This window comes from Acinonyx jubatus, chromosome D1 (genome assembly GCF_027475565.1).
Source record: "Acinonyx jubatus isolate Ajub_Pintada_27869175 chromosome D1, VMU_Ajub_asm_v1.0, whole genome shotgun sequence".
In the NCBI taxonomy this organism is placed as follows: domain Eukaryota; kingdom Metazoa; phylum Chordata; class Mammalia; order Carnivora; family Felidae; genus Acinonyx; species Acinonyx jubatus.
In genome coordinates, this window is record NC_069390.1 from 103409467 (window position 1) to 103431136 (window position 21670).

Sequence of the window (21670 nt, forward strand, 5' to 3'; positions counted from 1 at the left end):
CTCCTATGGTCTTCAACTGATTGGACAAGGCTCCCCCCCCACATTGTGAAGGGTAATTGCTTTACTCAAAGTCTACTGACGTAATGTTAACCTAAGCTAAAAGATTAGCTTCCCAGCAACAATTGGGCTGCTGTTACACCAAATAATCTGGGTACTGTGGCCTAGCTCAGTGGAAACATCAGTATGCCTCGGTGGCTCAGTTGGTTGAGCATCCGACTTTGGCTCAGGTCATGATCTCACAGCTCATGAGTTTGAGCCCCACGTTGGGCTCTCTGCTGACAGCTTGGAACCTAGAACCTGCTTCGGATTCCGTGTCTCTGTCTCTGTCTCTCTGCCCCTCCCTCACTTGGGCTTTGTCTCTGTCTCTCAAAAGTAAACAAACATTAAAAAAACAAACAAACAAACATCACTGTTAAGGTAGAGTGGTTATTGTCTGAAAGTGTTGTTCCTGGGGTCCTGAGGTTGCTAGCTGGCCTGCTACCTTCTCTCTGCCCTTTGGAGTTGTCTTATGTTTGCTTCATCACATCCGGGGTTTTTAACTGACTGAGCAGAAGGAGTACGTCTGGAAAAGTGTGTGCTCTTGCTTTTTATCTGCCACCTTCTTTTAGCATAGCAGATTAAACGCTTCTGATATTCTCCTGATAATATATCTCCTGATATTAAGGATTATGTAATGCTTGTGTATGGTTTAAAATATTACATCTTTTGTACTAGAGTTTCTGATTTCATGATTTTTATTTGGTTGGTTTTTTTTTTTTCCTCTTTGCGGTTTTAGTTCAAAATCTTGATTTAGTTGGAAGTTGTTTTTTTTTTTTAAGGTCTTATTTATGTTAGAGTGTGTGTGCGTGAGTGGGGGAGGGACAGAGAGAGAGAGGGGAACAGGCTCTGTGCTGACAGCAGCGAGCCTGATGTGGGGCTCAGACTCAAAAACCACGATACCATGACCTGAACTGAAGTTGGACGTTCACCTGACTGAGGCACCCACGTGTCCAGTTGCAAATTTGTCTAAGCACATTCACTCTGGTCTTGGTGAGCTGCATTCTGACCCTTGTTGGGAACTCCTTAATCTATAGGCTATAATCCAGAAAAAACAGTTCTACAATTAAAAAACAGTCTTAGGATTTGACTCCATTACTTACATTCTGCCCTGTGCTTCCCTTTATCTTTTGCTTCTGAAGTGCCAACTTGACAAGAAATGGAAAAATCTCTCTTTACTTCAAAGACTTTGAGTATCGCACCTGTGATCTCAGTGTCACTTGACATACAGCCTTGCTTTCTTCTGTACTTGGTTTCTGATGTGAATTGTCAGGACTCACTGCTTGGCAGACTCGTGTCTTAGCTGTTTGATACATTGCAGGAAGATGGAATCCTTTTTTTTTTTTTTTTTTAAACCTGTATTAGGTCTGTTTTCACATGGATGCTTCTGAACTCCCCAGTCAGGGTCATTTACAGAACAACTCGAGTTCAAAACCTGGGAGCCACAGCCTGCCACATGTCATGTATTCTCTTCCACCTAGTCTGTGTGCCTGGCTTGCTTACACCTGTGTGTCTTCACAGAGGCAGTTAGGTGTTCTTGTCATGCTACTCTTTCCTACTACATTCCGTCTGGCTAGTCTACCAAGCCACTTTTCAGGCTATAGATCTTGTTGTTTTTTTTTTTTTTTTTTTTTTTTTTTAATGGAAGTTCCTTTGCAGATCAAGCAAGGGAGAGCTACTGATACTTCTTTCTATCATTGTGACAGTTTTTGCATGGCCATTTAGTCTGCCCGATTGTCCAGAAATTATGCGTTATTTACCTGTCAATGTTGATTTGGTCTTTTAAAAAAATCCATTTACCCTTAACACATACAACAAATACTCCAATTACATATGTTAGTAGAAGAAATAGTACGTACATAACCTCTCCTGAATATTTTGTTATTAACACTTCAATATAAAAATATTTTGGAAATTCACAGAATTTCAAATACACTAGCAAAGTTACCCATTGAAACTCAATATAGGAATCACTAGAAAAATGGTCACCAGTACCAGTCTGTTTCCCCTACCTAGCTTTTCCCAATATTACAAGTAGGGAACTAGCCCTATAATTTCATAGGTTGATGCAAATCTTAGCCTGGGTAGAGCTTCATCTATTGAATTAACACCCTTTTGAAGGGTGATGAAAATAACTTTGAAAGGTGTGAGTTTATAAAGTCATTCCCTCTTCTTGGATCACAAAATATACTCCAGGAACCAATAATAATGCCAATTGGCTAATTAAACAGGGAGAATTATAATAGCAGATTTTGTGAGCATGTTTTGCCAACTCTGGATGATTGAAATTAATTTCCTGTTAGTTTTTATTTGTATTTTGGCATAATTGCCTTATTCTATTGACTGAATGCCATTTAAAGTTTATTTGGTATTGTCCATCTTAAGTAGTAAGCTCCTAAAAGGTAGGTGTCTATGTGTCATCTTGTCCTCTTTATTTTTTTTTTTTAATTTAAAAGTGTTTTTAATGTTTATTATTGAGAACAAGAGAGCGCAAGTGGGGGAGGGTCAGAGAGATGGAGACACAAAATCGAAGCAGGCTCCAGGCTCCGAGCGGCAGGACAGAGCCTGATGAGGGGCTCAGACCCACAAACCGGGAGATCATGACCCTAGCTGAAGTCGGACACTCAACTGACTGAGCCACCCAGGGACCCCTGGTCCTTTAAAATTATAATGACAATATAAAACCTTCAAAGAAAAAATGGAAATATACAGAAATGGTATATGGCTTTTTGTGTGCATGGCTCAACTTAACTCAAAAGTAGAAATTCTCTGAGAGTTGTGGGATTTATTTTTCTTTTATTTCCTGATTTGCTGTTTAATAGGATTTTTTAAAAAGAGTGGCTTCCAAATTTATTTGTTAATCTCCAACGCAGGATGAGAAATACCTCCTAGGGAAGCCTGGGTGGTTAAGCATCTGACTTCGGTCTGGGTCATGATACCAGGGTTTGTGGGTTCGAGCCCTGCATCGGGCTCTCTGCTGACGGCTTGGAGCCCTAGAGCCTGCCTCAGATTCCGTGTCTCCCTCTCTCTCTCTGCCCCTCCCCTGAGCTCTCTCAAAAATAAAAAATATTAAAAAAAAAAAAAAACCTTCTACAACACAACTCAGAATGGACATACCTGTGTGTGCACACACACATATAATGGGGGCTAAAATTACACAAATAATAATTACTTTTACTAAGTGTAATTCATTCTCATACATGCTATTCTCTTCTAGTGCATTCTTTTTAAAAATGTTGTATTTTAGAGAGAGCATGCATGAGTCGGGGAGAGGGGCAGAAGGAGAGAGAGAGGGAGAGAGAGAATCTTAAGCGGGCTCCAGGCTCAGTACTGAGGGAGAGGGAGGGGGAGGGAGTATCTTGAGGAGGCTCCAGGCTCAGTGCCAAGCCTGACATGGGGCTCAATCCCATGACCCTGGAATTGTGACCTGAACCAAAATCAAGAGTCAGATGCTCAAATGACTGAGCCACCAAGGTGCCTCATGATTTCATTATTTATTACAGATGTGTTCTTTTTTTATTTATTTAAAAAAAATTTTTTTTAAACATTTATTTATTTTTGGGACAGAGAGAGACAGAGCATGAACGGGGGAGGGGCAAAGAGAGAGGGAGACACAGGATCGGAAACAGGCTCCAGGCTCTGAGCCATCAGCCCAGAGCCTGACGCAGGGCTCGAACTCACGGACCGCGAGATCGTGACCTGGCTGAAGTCAGATGCTTAACCGACTGCACCACCCAGGCGCCCCTACAGATGTGTTCTTAAAATATTTTATATAAGGTGATATTTTAAAAGTCAAATTTATAAAAGAAACCTTGAATTTATTGTTGTGAAAAGTAATAAGCAGTTTCCCATGATTTCTTAGTTTTCTAAATGATGGGTTTTGTATAAAGGAACAGGTGTTGTTATTGAGATATGTTGTTGAGAATTAAGTGTTAGGTGGATTGGGCTTCCCCTGGTGGCATTACCACCATCCTGGGCATTCACCCCATGTATTGATTTAACAAGGAAGGCAAATAATTTCTGTTCATTTGACCCTTCTGGTCAGTTGCTAGTGGCTTACTGGAGCCCCAGTTTGAACAGCATGAGGAGATTGTATCGAGGCTCTGTGAGAAAGTGCCAGAAGTGATTACTGAGGTCTAACAGGAGCAGTAAGAAGGAAGATAAATGAGTTTTCTGTGTGTGCTATCACTCAACTTCAGGATGGGTCTCTATGGTGATTCTAGGCTCTTTAGGTAAGACATGTGCCATATTCCCAAATCCTATGTTTTATATTGATAAAGTACTTAGAATTTTTAGAGGGAGGCAAAGAACCCGAAGCAGGCGCCAAGCTCTGAGCTGTCAGTGCAGAGCCTGATGTGGGGCTTGAACTCGGGAACTACGAGATCATGACCTGAGCTGAAGTCAGACACTTAACCGACTGAGCCACCCAGGTGCCCCTGAGAAGACCGACTTTGTAATTACCCAAATCATGGCAATACAGAAGCAGATCCTGACATATTTGTTACCTCCAGTGCAGAGTTATCTTTCAGCATGAAAATGTATCTAATAATGAACAGCAGTAGTTTTGAGAAGAGTAGAATCAGCAATGTGCAGTGTGTTTACACTCATGATGAAATTATTTTCTCTACAATGACTTTTTTTAGGGTTGAGAGGGATTTTAGTGGTTTGCAGTCAAAACCCTAAGGAGACCTTATAAAACCTTTGAGACAGAGTTACGTGACTTGTCTTAGTTACAGAGCTAGAGTCAGAGGTGGAGGCAGAGTATTGGGGCTCCCGTTTTTTGATGGGAAAGGTAATATTACACAAGAGTACTTGCTTGGGGGCAGGAGGTTCAGAGTATTATTCCACTTTGCTGCTGGGGTCTTTTAGGGGAGTTAGCTGTTTTAAACACTTGTTTGATTTATGGCTGCTTGCTGCTGTAATCTACATCCAAATAGAGTAGAAGATTTGTATGTGTGTGTATGTATATACTATAGTATTTCTGTTTATAATTGTATTTTTTATAATAAAAATTGTGGCTAAAATGGATTTAAAAGATAGATTCTCAGAGAAATTCTGTACATGCAGGCTTGCAGAACTGAACTTAATTGTCTGGAACATTTTGTCTGTGAATTGAGAAGAAGCAAGGAATATCCATGTAGAGTTTTGGTTTGCTTTTAAATGTGATTCTTGTCATTCTCTGTGCTCCGTGTGTTTTCTAATCCATTCCCAGTAGCAGGAAAACACTCGCAGACCTCAAGGGAGTTGTACATTCTCATCACGGTAGTGGGATCCAGGAATAATGGTTTAAGTTGATTTTTCTAGACAACTTCCATACTCTAATCTTTCATTCTATAAAATATCCAAATAAGTCAAATTTTTGTTATGGTCACTGGTCTTACCTTGCTCAAAATTAATAGTTTGCTAGAGCTTGAACTCATTTTGCTAGTTAGAGATTTTTTAGTAGATTTATTACAGTATTATTTGATCTTCATTGTAGGACATTTTGGAGGAAATAGATTATCTTCCTGGGGCTGGAAGCTAACAGAAAAAATTCTTGGCAGTTAAAGATAGCTAGTCTTAGTTTTTATTAACACTTGGCATTTGACCTTGTCCAGCATCCTGGGTGTAGCTGGTGACCATGGTTGTCTTCAGTGACCACTTCTGGCCTGCCTGCCTGCTGTGTGCCACTGTGCAGGCACCGGGGGTACTGTGCTGGTCAAGACTGACTCTGCTTCTGTCTTCACAGAGCTCAGAATGCTCAGCTGTAAGAAATCCTGGGCTTCACTGGTGTTACTTACAGGGGGATATGAGGAAATGGAATGAATCAAAATTTATTGCATGTTTTGGAAAGAAAGAAGACATTCTGCATGCTGCTTTAAAAGTATTAAATTCATAACCTGGGTCAGCCATTGTTGCTGTTCCGTAGACTCAGTTTATGACAAATTTTACTCAGCCATGTGCACAGCAAACAGTTGTCTCAACTTCAGTCCCCTCCCACTTTGACTTAGAGGTTGCAGGATAATTGATTTTGATTGATTGTTCCCGTTATCTCCTTAAAGTCTTAGAGGATTCTTGACTGCATTTGTTTACCAGAGAATTTTCAGGGACATTCAAGAAATGAGAGCCCTTAAACATGGAGATGGTTTCTCTGTGATGTTCCTGAACTTCACCCTGGCCCTTGCCAGAGATCACTGTTTTTACAGCTATGTGCGTCATTGTTGTTTCCAGCTGATAGATGTCTGAAAGCAAGTTCACATCCTTCCTGTCTTAGGACTGGTGGGGCTTGGCCCAGGCAGCTGGATGGACAGTGGGGAAGGTCACTGAGAAAAGGAGGCTGGACTAGAAGTTCTTTCCTTGTCCCCACACAGACCCCTTAAGCCGTGATACACGTATTCTTCAGTACAACTGTTGACTTTGCTCTTGTTGTACCTTCTCTCCGTTGTCAGGCCGCCTCACAGCCTTTCTGTGGCTTCTGAAATCCACCCTCCCTGAGTTTCAAAACCATACTTTGATTCTCGTACAACCTCTCTAATGGCTCCTTCCGGCCTTCCTTGCCCGTCCCCCCCCCCGCTCAGTACCATAGATGTCCCCCCGCACCTCATCTGTGCTCTTCCGCTCCTCTCGGCTTCGTTCTTCTCTCCTTTCTCCTACCCTGCTGCCTCCCTCTCCCTCCTTTTATTTTCACCTTTTGTCACGCACGCTGTGCACGCTCGTGGCACCTCTGATGCACATCGTACGAGGCATGGTTTGGGAATGATGAGTGAATGAGGCAGACAAAACTGCATCTTCTATAGCATTGGCTATTAATTCCCAAGTGACAGTTGTGAAGTGTTGGGATGAGGAAGTCCCGGTTTATGAGAGCACAGAATTAGAGGACCTGTCCTGAGGAAATAACTAGGGGCTGGAATCTGAAGGGCCAGGAGGGATTTATGAGGTGGGAGTGGGGAGTGTTGCCATCTGTAGGAACAGAAAACAGCTGTTAACTCCTGGTGTTGCAGTCACTGGGCCTTCTTTGAATTCCAGGGTGTAAAATGTAGGTGTCAAATGCAAGTTGGCAACTTCTCTCCATCTCCCCCAGGGTGATTCTTCACTGCAGCCCCCTCTTTTCTCCTGTTTGCTGTGTTAGAAGTCTTGCTGTCACTGGTTTCCTCTGAAAAAGGCCTGAGACTTGGCTTTCTACTTTGCCACCTGCCACACCAGCTCTGGGTGCCATTGCTTCCTCACAGATGGCACTGCCTTCCGTATCGCAGTGCCCACTCCCAGCCTTCGTGTGCCCCCACCTCTGCACAGCCAGTGTGGATCTCCCTCTCTCTGAGGCCCACTTCTTAATCCTTTGACTTGGTGGTTGAAAAGACTAGATTCCTGATGAACAAAATCCAGATGCTCTTAATTTGGGTTCTCCATTATCAGCCCTCAGACTCTGTCTTCACTTTACTCCACACACACCTCTAGGGACAAGGAGATATTTCTCCTGGTTCCCCTGTAAACCATGATCTTCTGCCTTTTTTCCTTTGTTCTAACTTTTGCCACCATCTCCAGGAAATTTTTTCAACCACTGCAGCCCCCAGTGATTTCTTCCTCTCTGAACTTTGATTGTTCTTAGAATACTCACTTTCTGTATTTTAATGTGCTAACGTCATTTCCTGACCTCAATTATAAGTTTAGTAACAGAAACATGTCTGCAAGAATTTTGTATACCCAAGTTGAGGATTCACCAACTAGGTACTTCATAAGGGCTTTGATGATGCCTAGAAGATTCATTTTTGTATCATTTAGTGGATGCTGCTAATTCATTGCTAATTGAGGACTCTGTATAGTTAATACTGTAACCCTCCTGTCCTATACGTTGAGCATAACTTGAATTGACACTAAATACCAATCTCAATTGAAAACAACAAATCTGGGGTGCCTGGGTGGCTCCATTGGGTAAGTGTCTGACTTCGGCTCAGGTCATGTTCTCGTGGTCTGTGGGTGTGGGCCCCATGTTGGGTTCTGTGCTCACAGCTCAGAGCCTGCAGGCTGCTTCAGATTCAGTGTCTCCTGCTCTCCATGCTCCTCCCCTACTTGCACTCTCTCTCTCAAAAATAAATATTAAAAAATTAAAAAAAATTTTTTTAATGGGCCCTAATGCACCAGGGTTCTTTTCTGTCTGTCAGGTTCTCACATTTCATAGAGTTAGTCAAGGATTCTTTCTAATGTTACAGCAATTTGTGTAGTTGTTTATAGTTTACAAGTTTTATGTATTTACTTATGAAAAAATTTTTTTTCAATGCTTTTATTTATTTTTGAGAGGGAGAGTGACAGAACGCAAGTGGGGAAGAGACAGAGAGAGGGAGACAGAATCCAAAGCAGTCTCTAGGCTTTGACCTGTCAGCACAGAGCCCAACATGGGGCTTGAACCCACAAACCATGAGACCGTGACCTGAGCCGAATTTGGACGCTTAACCGACTGAGCCACCTAGGTGCCCCTATAATTTACAAGTTTTATTTAAATAGACCCTCTCATTCAATCCTCATTATAACTCTTTGAGGTAAATGGTAATCTCCTTATTTTACAGAAGAAGAAGTTGAGGTATAAAAAACTTGAATGAGTATGAGTCCCCCATCTAATTTGTGGTGGAGCCTCGACCAGAATCTAGGTCTCTGACGGAGAGTTCTTTTTTCCCCAGCTTTACTGAGATAGAATTGACACATAACACTGTGTAAGTTTAAAGTATACAATGTGATGATTTTTCATGTATGTTTCTATTGTGCAGATTACCACAGTAAGGTTTGTTAGCACACCTGTCACCTCACATGGTTAACCGTTGTTCTTTATGTTGAGAACATTTAAGATCTTCTCGCTTAGAGTTCCAGTGTACAACGCCGTATTGTTAACTGTAGTCTTCCTGGTGTACTTGAGGTCCTTTGAACTTAGTCATCCTGTAGCTGAAATTTGTACCCTTTGACTAACATCTCTTCATTACCCCAGCCCCTGGGAACCACCATTGTACTGTTTCTATGAGTTCGATTTTTTTAAGATTCCACATGTAAGTGAGATCATACACTATTTGTCTTTCTCTATCAAGCATACTTCATTTAGTATGATGCCCTCAAGATTAATCTATGTTGTCACAAATAACAGGGTTTCCTTCTTTTTTATACATGTGTGTTACATACAAACCACATTTCATCCATTGACGAACATTTAGATTGTTTCCATGTCTTAGAGGTTATGAAGAATGCTGCAGTGATCTTGGGAGTTGCAGGTATCTCTTCCAAAGAGTGACTTCACTTCCTTCAGGTACATACCCAAAAGTGGGATTGCTGGATCATATTGTGATTGTTTTTTTAGGTTTTTAAGGAACCTCCTTACTGTTTTCCATAATGGCTGTACCAATTTACATTCCCACCAACAGTACCCAAGAGTTCTTTTTTCTCCACATCCTGGTCACTAGTTTTTATCTCTTACCATTTTGATAATAGCCATTCTAATAAATGTGAGGTGAGGTGGTATCTCATCATGGTTACAATTTGCATTTTCCTAATGATTGGCAACATTGAGTACCTTTTCATATACCTGTTGGACATTGATACATCTTCTTTGGAAAAGTGTCCATTCAGGTCTTTTGCTAATTTAAAAATCAAATTATTTGTTATTTTGCTGTTGTAGGAGTTTTTACATGTTTTGGAGGTTAATTCCTTATCAGATACATGGTTTGCAAATATTTTTTTTCCATTCCATCGGTTACCTTTTTATTTTGTTGATTGTTAGGGTTCCTTTTCTTTCTTTCTTTCTGTCTTTTTCTTTCTTTCTTTCTTTCTTTCTTTCTTTCTTTCTTTCTTTCTTTCTTTCTTTCCTTCTTTCTTTCCTTCTTTCTTTCCTTCTTTCTTTCCTTCTTTCTTTCCTTCTTTCTTTCCTTCTTTCTTTCCTTCTTTCTTTCCTTCTTTCTTTCCTTCTTTCTTTCCTTCTTTCTTTCCTTCTTTCTTTCCTTCTTTCTTTCCTTCTTTCTTTCCTTCTTTCTTTCCTTCTTTCTTTCCTTCTTTCCTTCTTTCCTTCTTTCCTTCTTTCTTTTTCTTTCTTCCTTATTAATTAATTTTTATTTTTACTTATTTTTTAAACTTACATCCAAGTTAGTTAGTATACAGTGCAACAATGATTTCAGGAGTAGATTCCTTAATGCCCCCTACCCGCTTAGCCCATCCCCCATCTCACAACCTCTCCAGTAACCCTGTGTTTGTTCTCCATAGTTAAGAGTCTCTTAGGTTTTGTCCCCCTCTCTGTTTTCTTATTATATTTGCTTCCCTTCTCTTATATTCATCTGTTTTGTCTCTTAAAGTCCTCGTATGAGTGAAGTCATATGATATTTATCTTTCTCTGACTAATTTCGCTTAGCATAATACCCTCTAGTTCCATCCATGTAGTTGCAAATGGCAAGATTTCATTGTTTTTGATTGCCAAGTAATATTCCATTGTATACATATATATACCACATCTTCTTTATCCGTTAATCCACCGATGGACATTGGGTTCTTTCCATACTTTGGCTATTGTCGATAGTGCTGTTGTACACATTGGGGCGCATGTGCCCCTTCGAAACCACATACCTGTATCCCTTGGATAAATATCTAGTAGTGCAATTGCTGGGTCATAGGGTAGTTGTATTTTTAATTTTTTGAGGAACCTCCATACTGTTTTCCAGAGTGGCTGCACCAGTTTGCATTCCCACCAGCAGTGCCAAAGAGATCCTCTTTCTCCACATCCTCGCCAACATCTGTTGTTGCCTGAGTTGTTCATGTTAGCCATTCTGACAGGTGTGAGGTGGTATCTCATTGTGGTTTTGATTTGTATTACCCTGATGATGAGTGATGTGGAGCATTTTTTCATGTGTAGGCCATCTAGATATCTTCTTTGGAGAAGTGTCTGTTCATGTCTTCTGCCCATTTCTTCACTGGGTTATTATTATTTTTTGTCTTTTGGGTGTTGAGTTTGATAAGTTCTTTATAGATTTTGGATACCAATCCTTTATCTGATATGTCATTGGCAAATATCTTCTCCCATTCAGTCGGTTGCCTTTTAGTTTTGCTGATTGTTTCCTTTGCTGTGCAGAAGATTGTAATTTTGATGAGATCCCAGTAGTTCATTTTTGCTTTAGTTTCTTTCCCTTGCCTCTGGAGACATGTTGAGTAAGAAGTTGCTGTGGCCCAGGTCAAAGAGGTGTTTGCCTGCTTTCTTCTCTAGAATTTTGATGGCTTCCTGTCTTACCTTTAGGCCTTTCATCCTTTGTGAGTTTACTTTTGTGTATGGGGTAAGAAAGTGGTCCAGGTTCCTTTTTCTACATGTTGCTGTCCATTTTTCCCAGCACCATTTAGTGAAGAGACTGTCTTTATTCCATTGGATATTCTTTCCAGCTTTTGTCAAAGATTAGTTGGCCATATGTTTGTGGGTCCATTATTGGATTCTCTATTCTGTTCCGTTGATCTGAGTGTTGGTTTTTGTGCCACTACCATACTGTCTTGATGATTACAGCTTTGTAATACAGTTTGAAGTCTGTTGGGGCTCCTTTTCTAAATTACTTATTGCTTCTCTAATAAAGAACTTGCCCTTGATCATATCTATTTTCTGCTGGAAGCCTTTGTCCTTATATGTATTAGTTGTTCATTAACTTCTTCCAAGGAAAAAAAACAACAAAATTCAGCAGCTGCTTCTCATGAAGGATGAAGAGGCTACATATTTTATAATGGACTGTTACCTCAATTGGTAAGATTTTGCAGTGGTATCTTCCCCAAAACTTTATTTGAGATGTAATTTGCATGTGGGTTGTGTGATGAGTGGAGTGTAAAGCTAACTGGTGTAGTTGGGTGTTAGTTACTACCCTGGTGTCTGGGAGACCATGTACCCAGAACCAAATCTAGATAATCAGACCTCTGTAGTATGCCTGGCCAGAAAAGGCTAGGCTGAGGTCGAGTATGTCCTCCTGAGAACCCCCTAACGAAAGGAGGTCTTGGCATGAGACCCTAGGAGCTCTTCCCCTTGCTGCTCCTATTTGATTACAGAGGCATGGCGCTTGCAAAGCTTTTAAAAACTTGTTTCATGTTTTTAAAATCCTTGGGAGCTACAGAGTGGGTGTTGAGACCAAAAAGTCTGCTTCCTGAAGTGTTTATGCAAAGAATCATTTTTAGAGTTGTGTGGAATGGAATTGGGTCTGACGTCAATTCCCAGTGTGCTTTCTCTCCCCTGAAAGAATAGCGCATATGTAGGGACAGATGTGAGACTCCAGTCTCTTTTACGTATAAATAATGCTAGGAGAGACGGAACAGTATTGTGAGTGAGAAGTGGGGGAAGGACAGAGTTTACTGCAGGCTCTAGAGAAGAACAAGTTGTTCTTATAAGCACTTTTTTAAACCTTCAATTGTGTATGATCCGTGAGCCTAAATGTGCACAAAACACAAGTGTACAGTAATCAGTAATATAATAATAGAGCCAGGTACCCATGTAAGCTCCACCAGAGTCAAATACTAGAACATTGCCCCTACCCACGGCTCCCCTCCCCCAGCAATTACTTTGGATCACTACCCACCCCCACCCCCCTTCAGAGAGACTCTCTGACTTTTAAGGTAATAACTTCCTTGTTTTTATCTTTAGATTTACCACTTTTGTATGCGCACTCCTAAATGATTAAGTTTTGACTGTTCAGTTTCATATACTGGAATCCTACTGCCTTTTTTGTGAGTCTTGATCTTTTCCCTCGATGTTTTGTTTCTAATAATCACACTTGCTGTTGCATATAGATGTAGTTCTCTTTTATTACTTGGTAGTACTTCATTGTAGGACTATACTATAGTTTATCACTTTGCTGTTGATGGATGTTTGCCTGTTTGAAGTTTGGGCCAACTGCAAATACAGCCACGTTGAGCATTCTTGAATTGTCTTTTCATGTATGCATTTTTGTTGGAAATGTATTAGCTTGAACCCTCGTAAAATTACCAATTTTGTGAATTAAATAGTGAAATGTTAATGATTTCATATGGTTCAGTCTACTACTTGGGCATACAAATGTTGGATCATAGCAAATGTATATGTTCAATTTTTGTAGATTATACCAAATAGTTTCCTAAAAATCTTGTGCCAACTTGATCTCCTGCCAGCAAAGAATGAAGAATTTCTCCATATTCTGGCCAACACTTAGTATTGTAATTGTTCATTGTGGTTTTGGTTTACACTTCCTTGGTTCCTGGTATGAAGTTGAGCCCTTGTTCATTGGTTTTTGGCCATTTAGATTTCTTCCTGTGAAGTACCTATTAAAGTCATTTGCCCATTTTTCTTTTGGGTGATCTTTGTCTTGTTGATTAGCAGGTCTTCTTTATATGTTCTAGATATGAATCCTTGATGGCTTCTTATGTTGCATATTTCTTCTGCCATTTTCTGGCTCATGTCTTCACTCTCATAAGGGTGTGTTTGAATAGATATTCTAATGTAGTCAAATTTATCCTTTTTTTGGTCATTAATGCTTTTTGGGTTTTGTCTAAAGAGACTTTTACCGTAAGTTCTTGAAGATATTCTGTGATACTGTCTTCCAAGAGCTTTAGAGTTTGGCCTTACTTAGTTCTGTAATCCGAGATTGATTTTTGTGAGTGGAGTGAGGTTACGGTTCATTTGCATTTTCCCCCCCAGTGTTTGTCCATTTGTGTCAGCACCAGTCAATGAAAAGCCTGTCCTCTCCCCCACTGGTCTGAGGTGTCATTCTATCCTAAATCAGGGTCCACGTTGCCTGTATCCATTTGAGGCTCTATTTTCTGCATCAGTCTGTTGATCTATTCCTGCACTAAACACCTCTTGTCTTAATTACTCTAAGTGTATAGCAAGTTAAGCTGCCACCTTGCTTTTCTTTCCTGACTGCGTCTTGGCTGCCTTGTACATTTCCCTATACATTTTGGAATCCACTTGTCAAGTTTCACAAAATAAGTCTGTTGGGATTTTTGAGATTGCATTTACTATATCAGTAATTTTAATCAAATTAATAAATTATTTATTTAGACTTTATATCTTTATAGCAGTGAGTGTTTAGGAATAAGGCTTAATACTGTATTGTCAAAAAATTTTTTGAGATTGAATCATTCCAACAGATTTCTATTGTGATAAAATTTACCACTTTAACCACTTTTGGGATATAATTCAGTGGCATTAAGCACATGCACATTGTTGTATGACCATCTCCACTCTCTCTCTAGACTTTTTCATTCATCTCAGGCTGAAAGCTGGTACTCATTAGACAGTTTTTTAACATCTTTTTAAAATTTAAAATTTAACATTTTTTAGTGTTAATTTTTGAGAGAGAGAGAGACAGTGTATGAGCAGGGGAGGGGCTGCGAGAGAGACACACACAGAATCTGAAGCAGGCTCCAGGCTACTAGCGGTCAGCACAGAGCCCAATGTGGGGCTTGAACTCGCGAACCATGAGATCATGACCTGAGTTTCTGAAGTTGGATGCTTAACTGACTGAGCCTCCCAGGTGTTGCCCTTGATATGGTTTTAAATGAAATATATTAATATTCTTTTATGAGCATCCATCCAGTTGTAATCAACTGGATGACTGCAGTTTGGCTAATACTAGTATGTATTTTTCATAATCTTCTCCACTCTTGCAGTTCTGATAATTGTTTTACTGATCTTTTGCTGCCCGGACAGTTCTTATGTCTGTCAGTTGTGTTGAAATGTTGGAGATGATGATATAGGATATTTCTGTACCACTTAAAAGGTGTAGGGTAACTTCACAGGTCTCTGTCAGCAGTGACAGGGTTTCACATATTAGCATATGTGGTTAGGTGGTGGCCTTTCCATCTCTGAGATAAGAGGTGATAGATTGGAAGGGAATGATAGCAGAAGAATAGAGTTTTTTGAGTATGTGGTGGACTCAAGCTAGCCTTCAGAAATGTCTTTGAGGCCAGAGGAACTTAACACCCAAAGTAGAGTCAGAACTCCCAAAGCTTATGTACATATTTGGCTGGGTGGGTATTTCTCTCCTGCCCCTAGAAGCCTAAGTAACAGCCCAGCACCCAACACTCCTATCTGAGTGGAGATAGCACAGGTAACCTTGTCCTAGGACTTGGATGTTTGTGCTTCTAAGACACTGTGGGAATTTTTAGGATTGTAATTGATGTCCATTACCCTGAAAGGACCTTTGCAATTACTGATGAAGACTTGGCCTTTCTTCATTGCAGATTGACATCAGTAAATGCCATTATTTAGTGGATTTGGACACGATGAGAGAAACACCCCGGGAGCCAAAATACTCATCGAATAGAGAAGAATGGATCAGCTTGGCCTACAGACCATTCCTTGATGCTTCTAGGTATGTGGCTTTAATCCTAAGAGATGTACTAGGACTAGTAAGGGTACAAATTAGAATCTTGATTGAATAACTTCCAGTCTTGGGCTGACTGTAATAGGCATCATTTCATTTTATTTTTATTTGGGCCCAAACACATCTATTCTTGTCCAGTTTCCTGAGAAATCTAAAACAGTGCTCTCTTTTTCTAGGCACCACACACAAAGTTTATTCAGGTGTCATCCAAATAAAAGAATCTAAATAAAACACATCCACTGAAGACCATGCAAATAAGTGTTTGCAATGGATTACTCTTGGCCATCAACCTCAACTGTCATTGAGTATTATAACACTGCTAGGAAGATTGACTCTGTCCTTTAAGGAGCTAGAAGTTCATATCTGTTGTTTTTGCAATCCAGGCTCAGTCGAGGAAAGGACAGGCCTTACTTGATCTTAAAGAGAGAGACCAAATAGAACAGGGCCTGTCTGGCTCTTCAGAAGGGCCTGAGAATTAATGACAAGAGGGGAGTCAGAATGTTGAGGTGAGGGAGTCATGGCATTGAGCTGGAGGAGTCAGGTTGTTTGTGGGCTGAGGTCCAGGGAGCTCTGGGCGGTGGGGGGGGGGGGGGGGGGGGCGGGCAGAGCCCAGGCAGAAAGTGAAAGGTAGAGAACCAGGTCCTGAGAGGCAGGACTGGGACTCAAATAGAGAAGAAGATGTTTTTAGGAGGACAGAGTGATCAGAACCTGCCGATGAATGAAGATGAATAATAACAACTGTCGGTTGGGTTCGGCAGCTGATGAAAGCAGTTTTGATGGAGTGGTCAGAGCATGGTGACTTGGAAGTTAGGGGTCAGAACAAAAGCAGCAGGACAAGACCTGGAGGTGGCGAACACAGAGGTTTTCTGGAGAGTTCTGCTCTAACGGGAAGCAGAGAAATAGGGCTATGAATGGTGGTGGGCACTGCAGGGGGAGTGATGATGGATTGTGTCCTTTGGATTTTTTTATATTGTGGCATATGTGTAACATAATTATACACAAAAACCCTACAGTTTGCCATTTTAAGTGTACGATTCAGTGGTATTAATTATTTTTGCAAAATTGACCTACACATTTTGTAAGTTGAAGGGTGGTTCGATGCATTTCTGTGTTGGCCTGTGATCACAGCAGTAGCATCAACTAACACCGTTATCGTGTCACATGGTCATTATTTCTCTTTTCTGTTGACAATGCCATTATCTATTTTGAAACCTTTGCATCACCCCAAACTGTTCATCTTTTATTTTTTTTTGAAATGAGGGAAATCACAGTTATGTTTGTATACCGATGGAAATGATCTCTTACCTGGAAACTGGTCATGTAGGAGAAAGGAAGGAATTGGTGGAGCAGGTGCCGTTGATGCGGGTGAGAGAAGATGTTTCAAACAGACAGGCAGCAGGTATATTGTCTCTGTCAGTGATGGAGATGTTCTGTATCCACACTGGCCAACATGAGAGCCATGAGCCATATACAGCTATTAAGCATTTGAAATGGGACTACTTTGGATGAGGAACTGAATTGTTAATTTTGTTTAATCTTAATTTAAATAGCCACACATAGCTGCTAGATAGAGGATAGTAATAGGCAGCAGGTGGGTGTGATAATGGGTATCTGGCAGCTTTCCTCTGATGGCCTCTGGTTTCTCTGTGCAGTAGGAAGTAGGATTATCAGATGAGAAGGGAGTTTGTGGGGATGAGGTGTTCAGGATTTGAGGAGAGGGAAATAATTGAGAGTAGGAAACAAAAGGAGCTTGAGAAATACAGTATGATTGGAAGACGGGGTAAAGAACCCACCTGAGTTTAAGCTGCAGCCACTGTGGTTGCTTGTTGGTGCTCTGGTGATAATGTACATACCATCAAATCCACCTACTTTAAGTGTACAACTCCATAATTATTAAATTTAGCAAGTTGTGGGTATATGAATGGGATTATATATGTGGGGTTCTGTATCTGCCTTCTTTGACTTTGCATGTTTTGGAGATTGATTCATGTTATAGCAAGTATCAGTTGGTGTCCCTTTTTGTGCCCGAATACTACTCCACTTATGGATATAACTATTTTGTTTACCTCTTCCCCAGTTGATGGATATTTGGGTTGCTTCTACTTTTTGGCTATCATGAATAATGCTGTTGTGAATGATTATGCACACATTTTTGTGTGCAGGGTTGGAGTTTAGCCAAGAAAGTTCAGCAAAGCATGAAGGGGCAGGGGAGTTGAGTTTGTGTAGGGGAGTGGTCATGGCCTTAAGTTAGGCGAGGAGGGGTGGGGGGTGCTGAGGGAGTGGAGGGCCATGAGAGGTGGTGGGGTCTTGGGTTGATACTCACATGTGGTCAGAATTGGAGTAGTAATGGGAGAGAGCTGGCAGGAGAAGCAGCAGTGATGGTGTGAACGCTCTGCATCACACGTGTTCTTCGTTATTATTCGATACAGTACTTGGGGTAGGTTGCTGTGGTGCCTTCTATTTTGAGTTGAGAAAACTGTGACAGCCTGAGATCTGGCCCTGGGAAGATCTCCAGCTTGGAGGGGACAGCGCATTCCCAGCAGCCTTCCCATTAGCAGAGGACACTGAGTGGTTCACAGATAGTGACAGCAGTACGCTGACCACAGAACGAACTCTGTTTGTAGCATATGGGACAAGGGCGTATTTTAAGGTAAGTTTTTTTTCCCTTTTGGTTTTGAGGGTTGACATGAGAAGATGTGCCCATCTTCCTATTTCCCCTTTTGATAGCACACGCACCCTGCAGCTGGTGCACATAGACTGAGAGCCTTCGGGACAAGGCAAAGAAACCATGCTCATACAGTTCTCACTAGAGACTTTGAAATCTTCTGAGGGAAGAGCAAAAGGTGTTGGTCACTTCCCCACCTGTCTTGTGATGAGCAGTGACTGGAGATACTTGCATGGCCACACAAGTGCTGTGGCTCCTCTGTCTTCACCACCCTCCTCATCCTTTCCCAGAGACGCTGCTTGCTGTTCCCCGCTGAGCATTCTGCTTCCCTCACAAGCTCAATGTTAAGGGCAGAAATAAAGCATAATCGGTTCAATTTGATAAACATTTATCACACACCTTGTGCATCCTAGATTTGAGACTGTGTGCAGAGAAGATGGCTGCCTTGGGGACTTTGGTACATCTGGGGAGAAACACTACACCAGAGAAGTGCCATGGAGGCGTAGAAGGGATGGGCAATTCCAAAAAGGCTCAGGTGGGAGAGGCTGAGGAAGATCCCAAGAGGAGGTGACGTGAGGATTGCATTGGTGATAGTGTGGGTGGCGGACTGGAAGGAGGGAAAGTTGGTGGCACAGAAACAGGATAGGAGACTATTCTGGTTGGCTAGATGAGAGGCAGCGACGGTGTGAACTCGACTGCCGAGGACTGATAGACTCAGGAGATATATAGTGTCTGGAAGATGAGGTCAGAATTTTTCCCAGTATCGCACAGCTTTCCCCAGTGGCCTCTATCAAGCTTTTAACATTTTATTTGCTGTATTAGAAGCACAGTACTAGTCATTGTTGGGGATTGCTTGCTGTGGCTGGGCTGGTCCCTGAGCAGAAGGTTTTGCAAGTTTGAGCACAACTTGCTGGAGAGACAGACCTTAAGCTTATAGGGCATCTTGTTTCTCCTGTTGGTGGGTGGTGGGTGGGTCCCTGCTGCTGCTTCATTTCCCCTCCGCACGCCTGCCCAGCTCACCCATCACACCGCTAGTGTAGGGGGAGGGAGGGAGCTGACTGGGGAATGCCTTCTGGGGTTTTTCACTTCCCATAAATTGTACTCATTTCCCATAAATTGGCATTCTCTTCATGATGATATGCTGAAAAAGAAGAAAATCTGTTGGTTTAAGAAGTGAAAAGGTACAGTTCACTTGAAGGTGTGCAGAGTGTGGTGAAAAGAGCAAGGGGTCAGAGGACAGGTGCATTTAATCCTGGTTGCCCGCTACTTTATGGGGGTGTAGTAAGGATCAATTGAGAGCGCAAATATGAAAGTATTTGTAAATTCTAAAGCATTATGTAAATGTCAGGCCTTTCCATTAATTAGCAGGCAGTATAGTGTTCCAAAATTATGCTGATTATTCTCTCTCAGACAGCACTTCCCAGTATACATTGATCTAACCGCAAAAACAGTGGGATCCCACAGCCTAGTTTTGCCACAGCAATTTATAACTGTCAACACCATGACATCTCATGGTGCTGACTTGGGACAATTAAGTTGGACTGTCAGAGGCTGTGGGCCCCAGAGATAACACGCTGAGGTGGTGTCTGAAATGCTTGTAGGAGCTTGATCCCGGATGCCTTCCTGCCTGTTCACTGGGGATGTTACATTTCCTCTTTTGCTGCTTGAGACCGTGGTTTGTGTATGGGAGCAATTTCTGTAACAAGGAGAAATACAGTACCATCTGCACCAAATGGCCACTCATGTCTTAGACCCTAGACTGGATGGGGCTGTAGGCCTAACTGTTCTCTAGCTCTTTCTGAGGAAAGGAGGTTTTAATAAGTCTGTGACCTACTGCCAGGTGATCTTTTAGAAATGTAAGATTATCTTAGATGTTTAAATCCCTAAAACTGAAATCTGCTTCCTTTATATTTATAGTTGACTTTGAGATCAATTTTTTCTTTCTTCCATTATCCATCTGTCTGTCTGTTCATTTGACATGCATCCAATCAGATATTTTTTAAACACTGTCAGGCACTGTCATGGATCTTAGGTATATAGTGACAAACACTGTCAGGCACTGTCATGGATCTTAGGTATATAGTGACAAACAGTACACACACCTTACAATATAACAGGGAGGCTACCATTGAACAAAAAACCATCCAGATCAATATATAATTACAACCTGTGTTAGCTGCTTTAAAGGAGAGTTCAGGGCACTATGGGAGGAGGAGTCAGCAGAAGGAGGCACCTGGAGACTCAGAGCCAGCTGGTTAGGCAGGTTTGGAATCAGGAGACAGTATGTCTCTGTCACGGAGCTAGATTTTTTAAGGGATGTGAAAGAAGTAATTAGACACAGATTTTGCCCTTTAAATAACTTACAACTTGTGTAGTTATACATGCAAAAACAACTTGAAAATAGTATTAAGACCTTAGAAAGGTACCAGGTTGTAACGCTAGACCTTCTAAGAAAGGAGAGGCCTGTCTGTGGAGGTAGGAGTATACTGAGAAGCTTCCCGGAGGACGTGGTTCCTGAGCTGAGGCTTAAAGGAAAAGGAGGATTTGTACCGGTGGTAAAGAGGGCAGCACCACTCCCATAATTCACAGAGAAGAAATCACGAGCGCAAGTGGAAAGATAAAAAGAAGCCTTTTGGATGAAACGCCTGAGGGTTTAGTCAAGAAGAATTTAATTGACCTCTTTCACTGGCTTAAATTGGCTTTTAGGTAAAGTGATCTATAATAGATCATCCAAATCGAAATGCTCTTGAAAATTAAAGGTGTCCTGTCCTGGGCAAATCAAGACGTATGGTTTATCTAATGTGACCAGAATACAGGGCTTGCCCCAAAAAGCAGGATGAGGAATGGAGCATGTATGGTTCCTTTGCCCCATAGTTAAGTTATTTGACTTAATCTGCTGACCCTCCTTGGTATTGTAGCCTAGGTTAGGTCTCAGCCATCTGCAAGGGAAACAGCCTGGGTAGTTTGAAGACCGTACGGGCACATCAGAATACCCTCCTGGGTGGAGACTCAGCTCCAGGGGGAGGTAGCTTAAAGATGATTAGAACGATATGGTGACTGGTATAAATTTAGACATTCTGAGTATCTGTGAATACATGGGCTTGTTTTCCGTGGAAATTGTTGGAAGATAAGTAAGGCCTTTACTGTTGGGCTAGTGAAGAATGACTCCGTAAAGAGGACTAAATGTGCTTAGCCCGTTTGGGTGAATGGCAGTCCAGATGTCCATTCTTTACCAAGAGGCTGATTCTCTGCTTTATGAGAGGCCTAGAGATCCCAGAACCTGTTAGTCTGAGATGGGACCCAGGCCTAAGATCTTAACCATTTTCTATTGTTCCCCCGCCTGGCTTACAGCTGGTACCAAGCTGTGCCTTCCTCTCCTCTCCCTGAGTTGGCCATGTCTGTGTCTGGCTAGTTTTATCAGGCTTTCTCTGACTCCTAGGATATGGAATCTAAACTAGTCAACAAGATCACTTTTTAAACCAGACACATTTGTTACTCTATGGCCATCTCATATTACATACTTTCTAAAATAAGAGAGGATTTTTTTTCCTTCTTTGAAGCATGATATAATTGCTGCTTGTATAAAATAGCTCGACAAGTGGGTGGATGTAATGCCTACTCTGAGATTCCCCAGAGAGGAGTG

The 21670-nt window shown here is 41.5% G+C and overlaps 1 protein-coding gene across 3 annotated transcripts in view; it reads left to right on the forward strand.

Moving 5' to 3' along the window:
• The window catches only part of ALG9 (ALG9 alpha-1,2-mannosyltransferase), a 98394-nt gene that overhangs the window by 51644 nt on the left and 25080 nt on the right, over positions 1–21670 (forward strand). For all 3 annotated transcript variants that reach the window (XM_053204123.1, XM_027036487.2, XM_053204122.1), the window contains exon 14: positions 15220–15350. In XM_053204123.1, coding sequence (XP_053060098.1) covers positions 15220–15350 — 131 coding nt within the window. The remainder of the gene's footprint in view (positions 1–15219; positions 15351–21670) is intronic.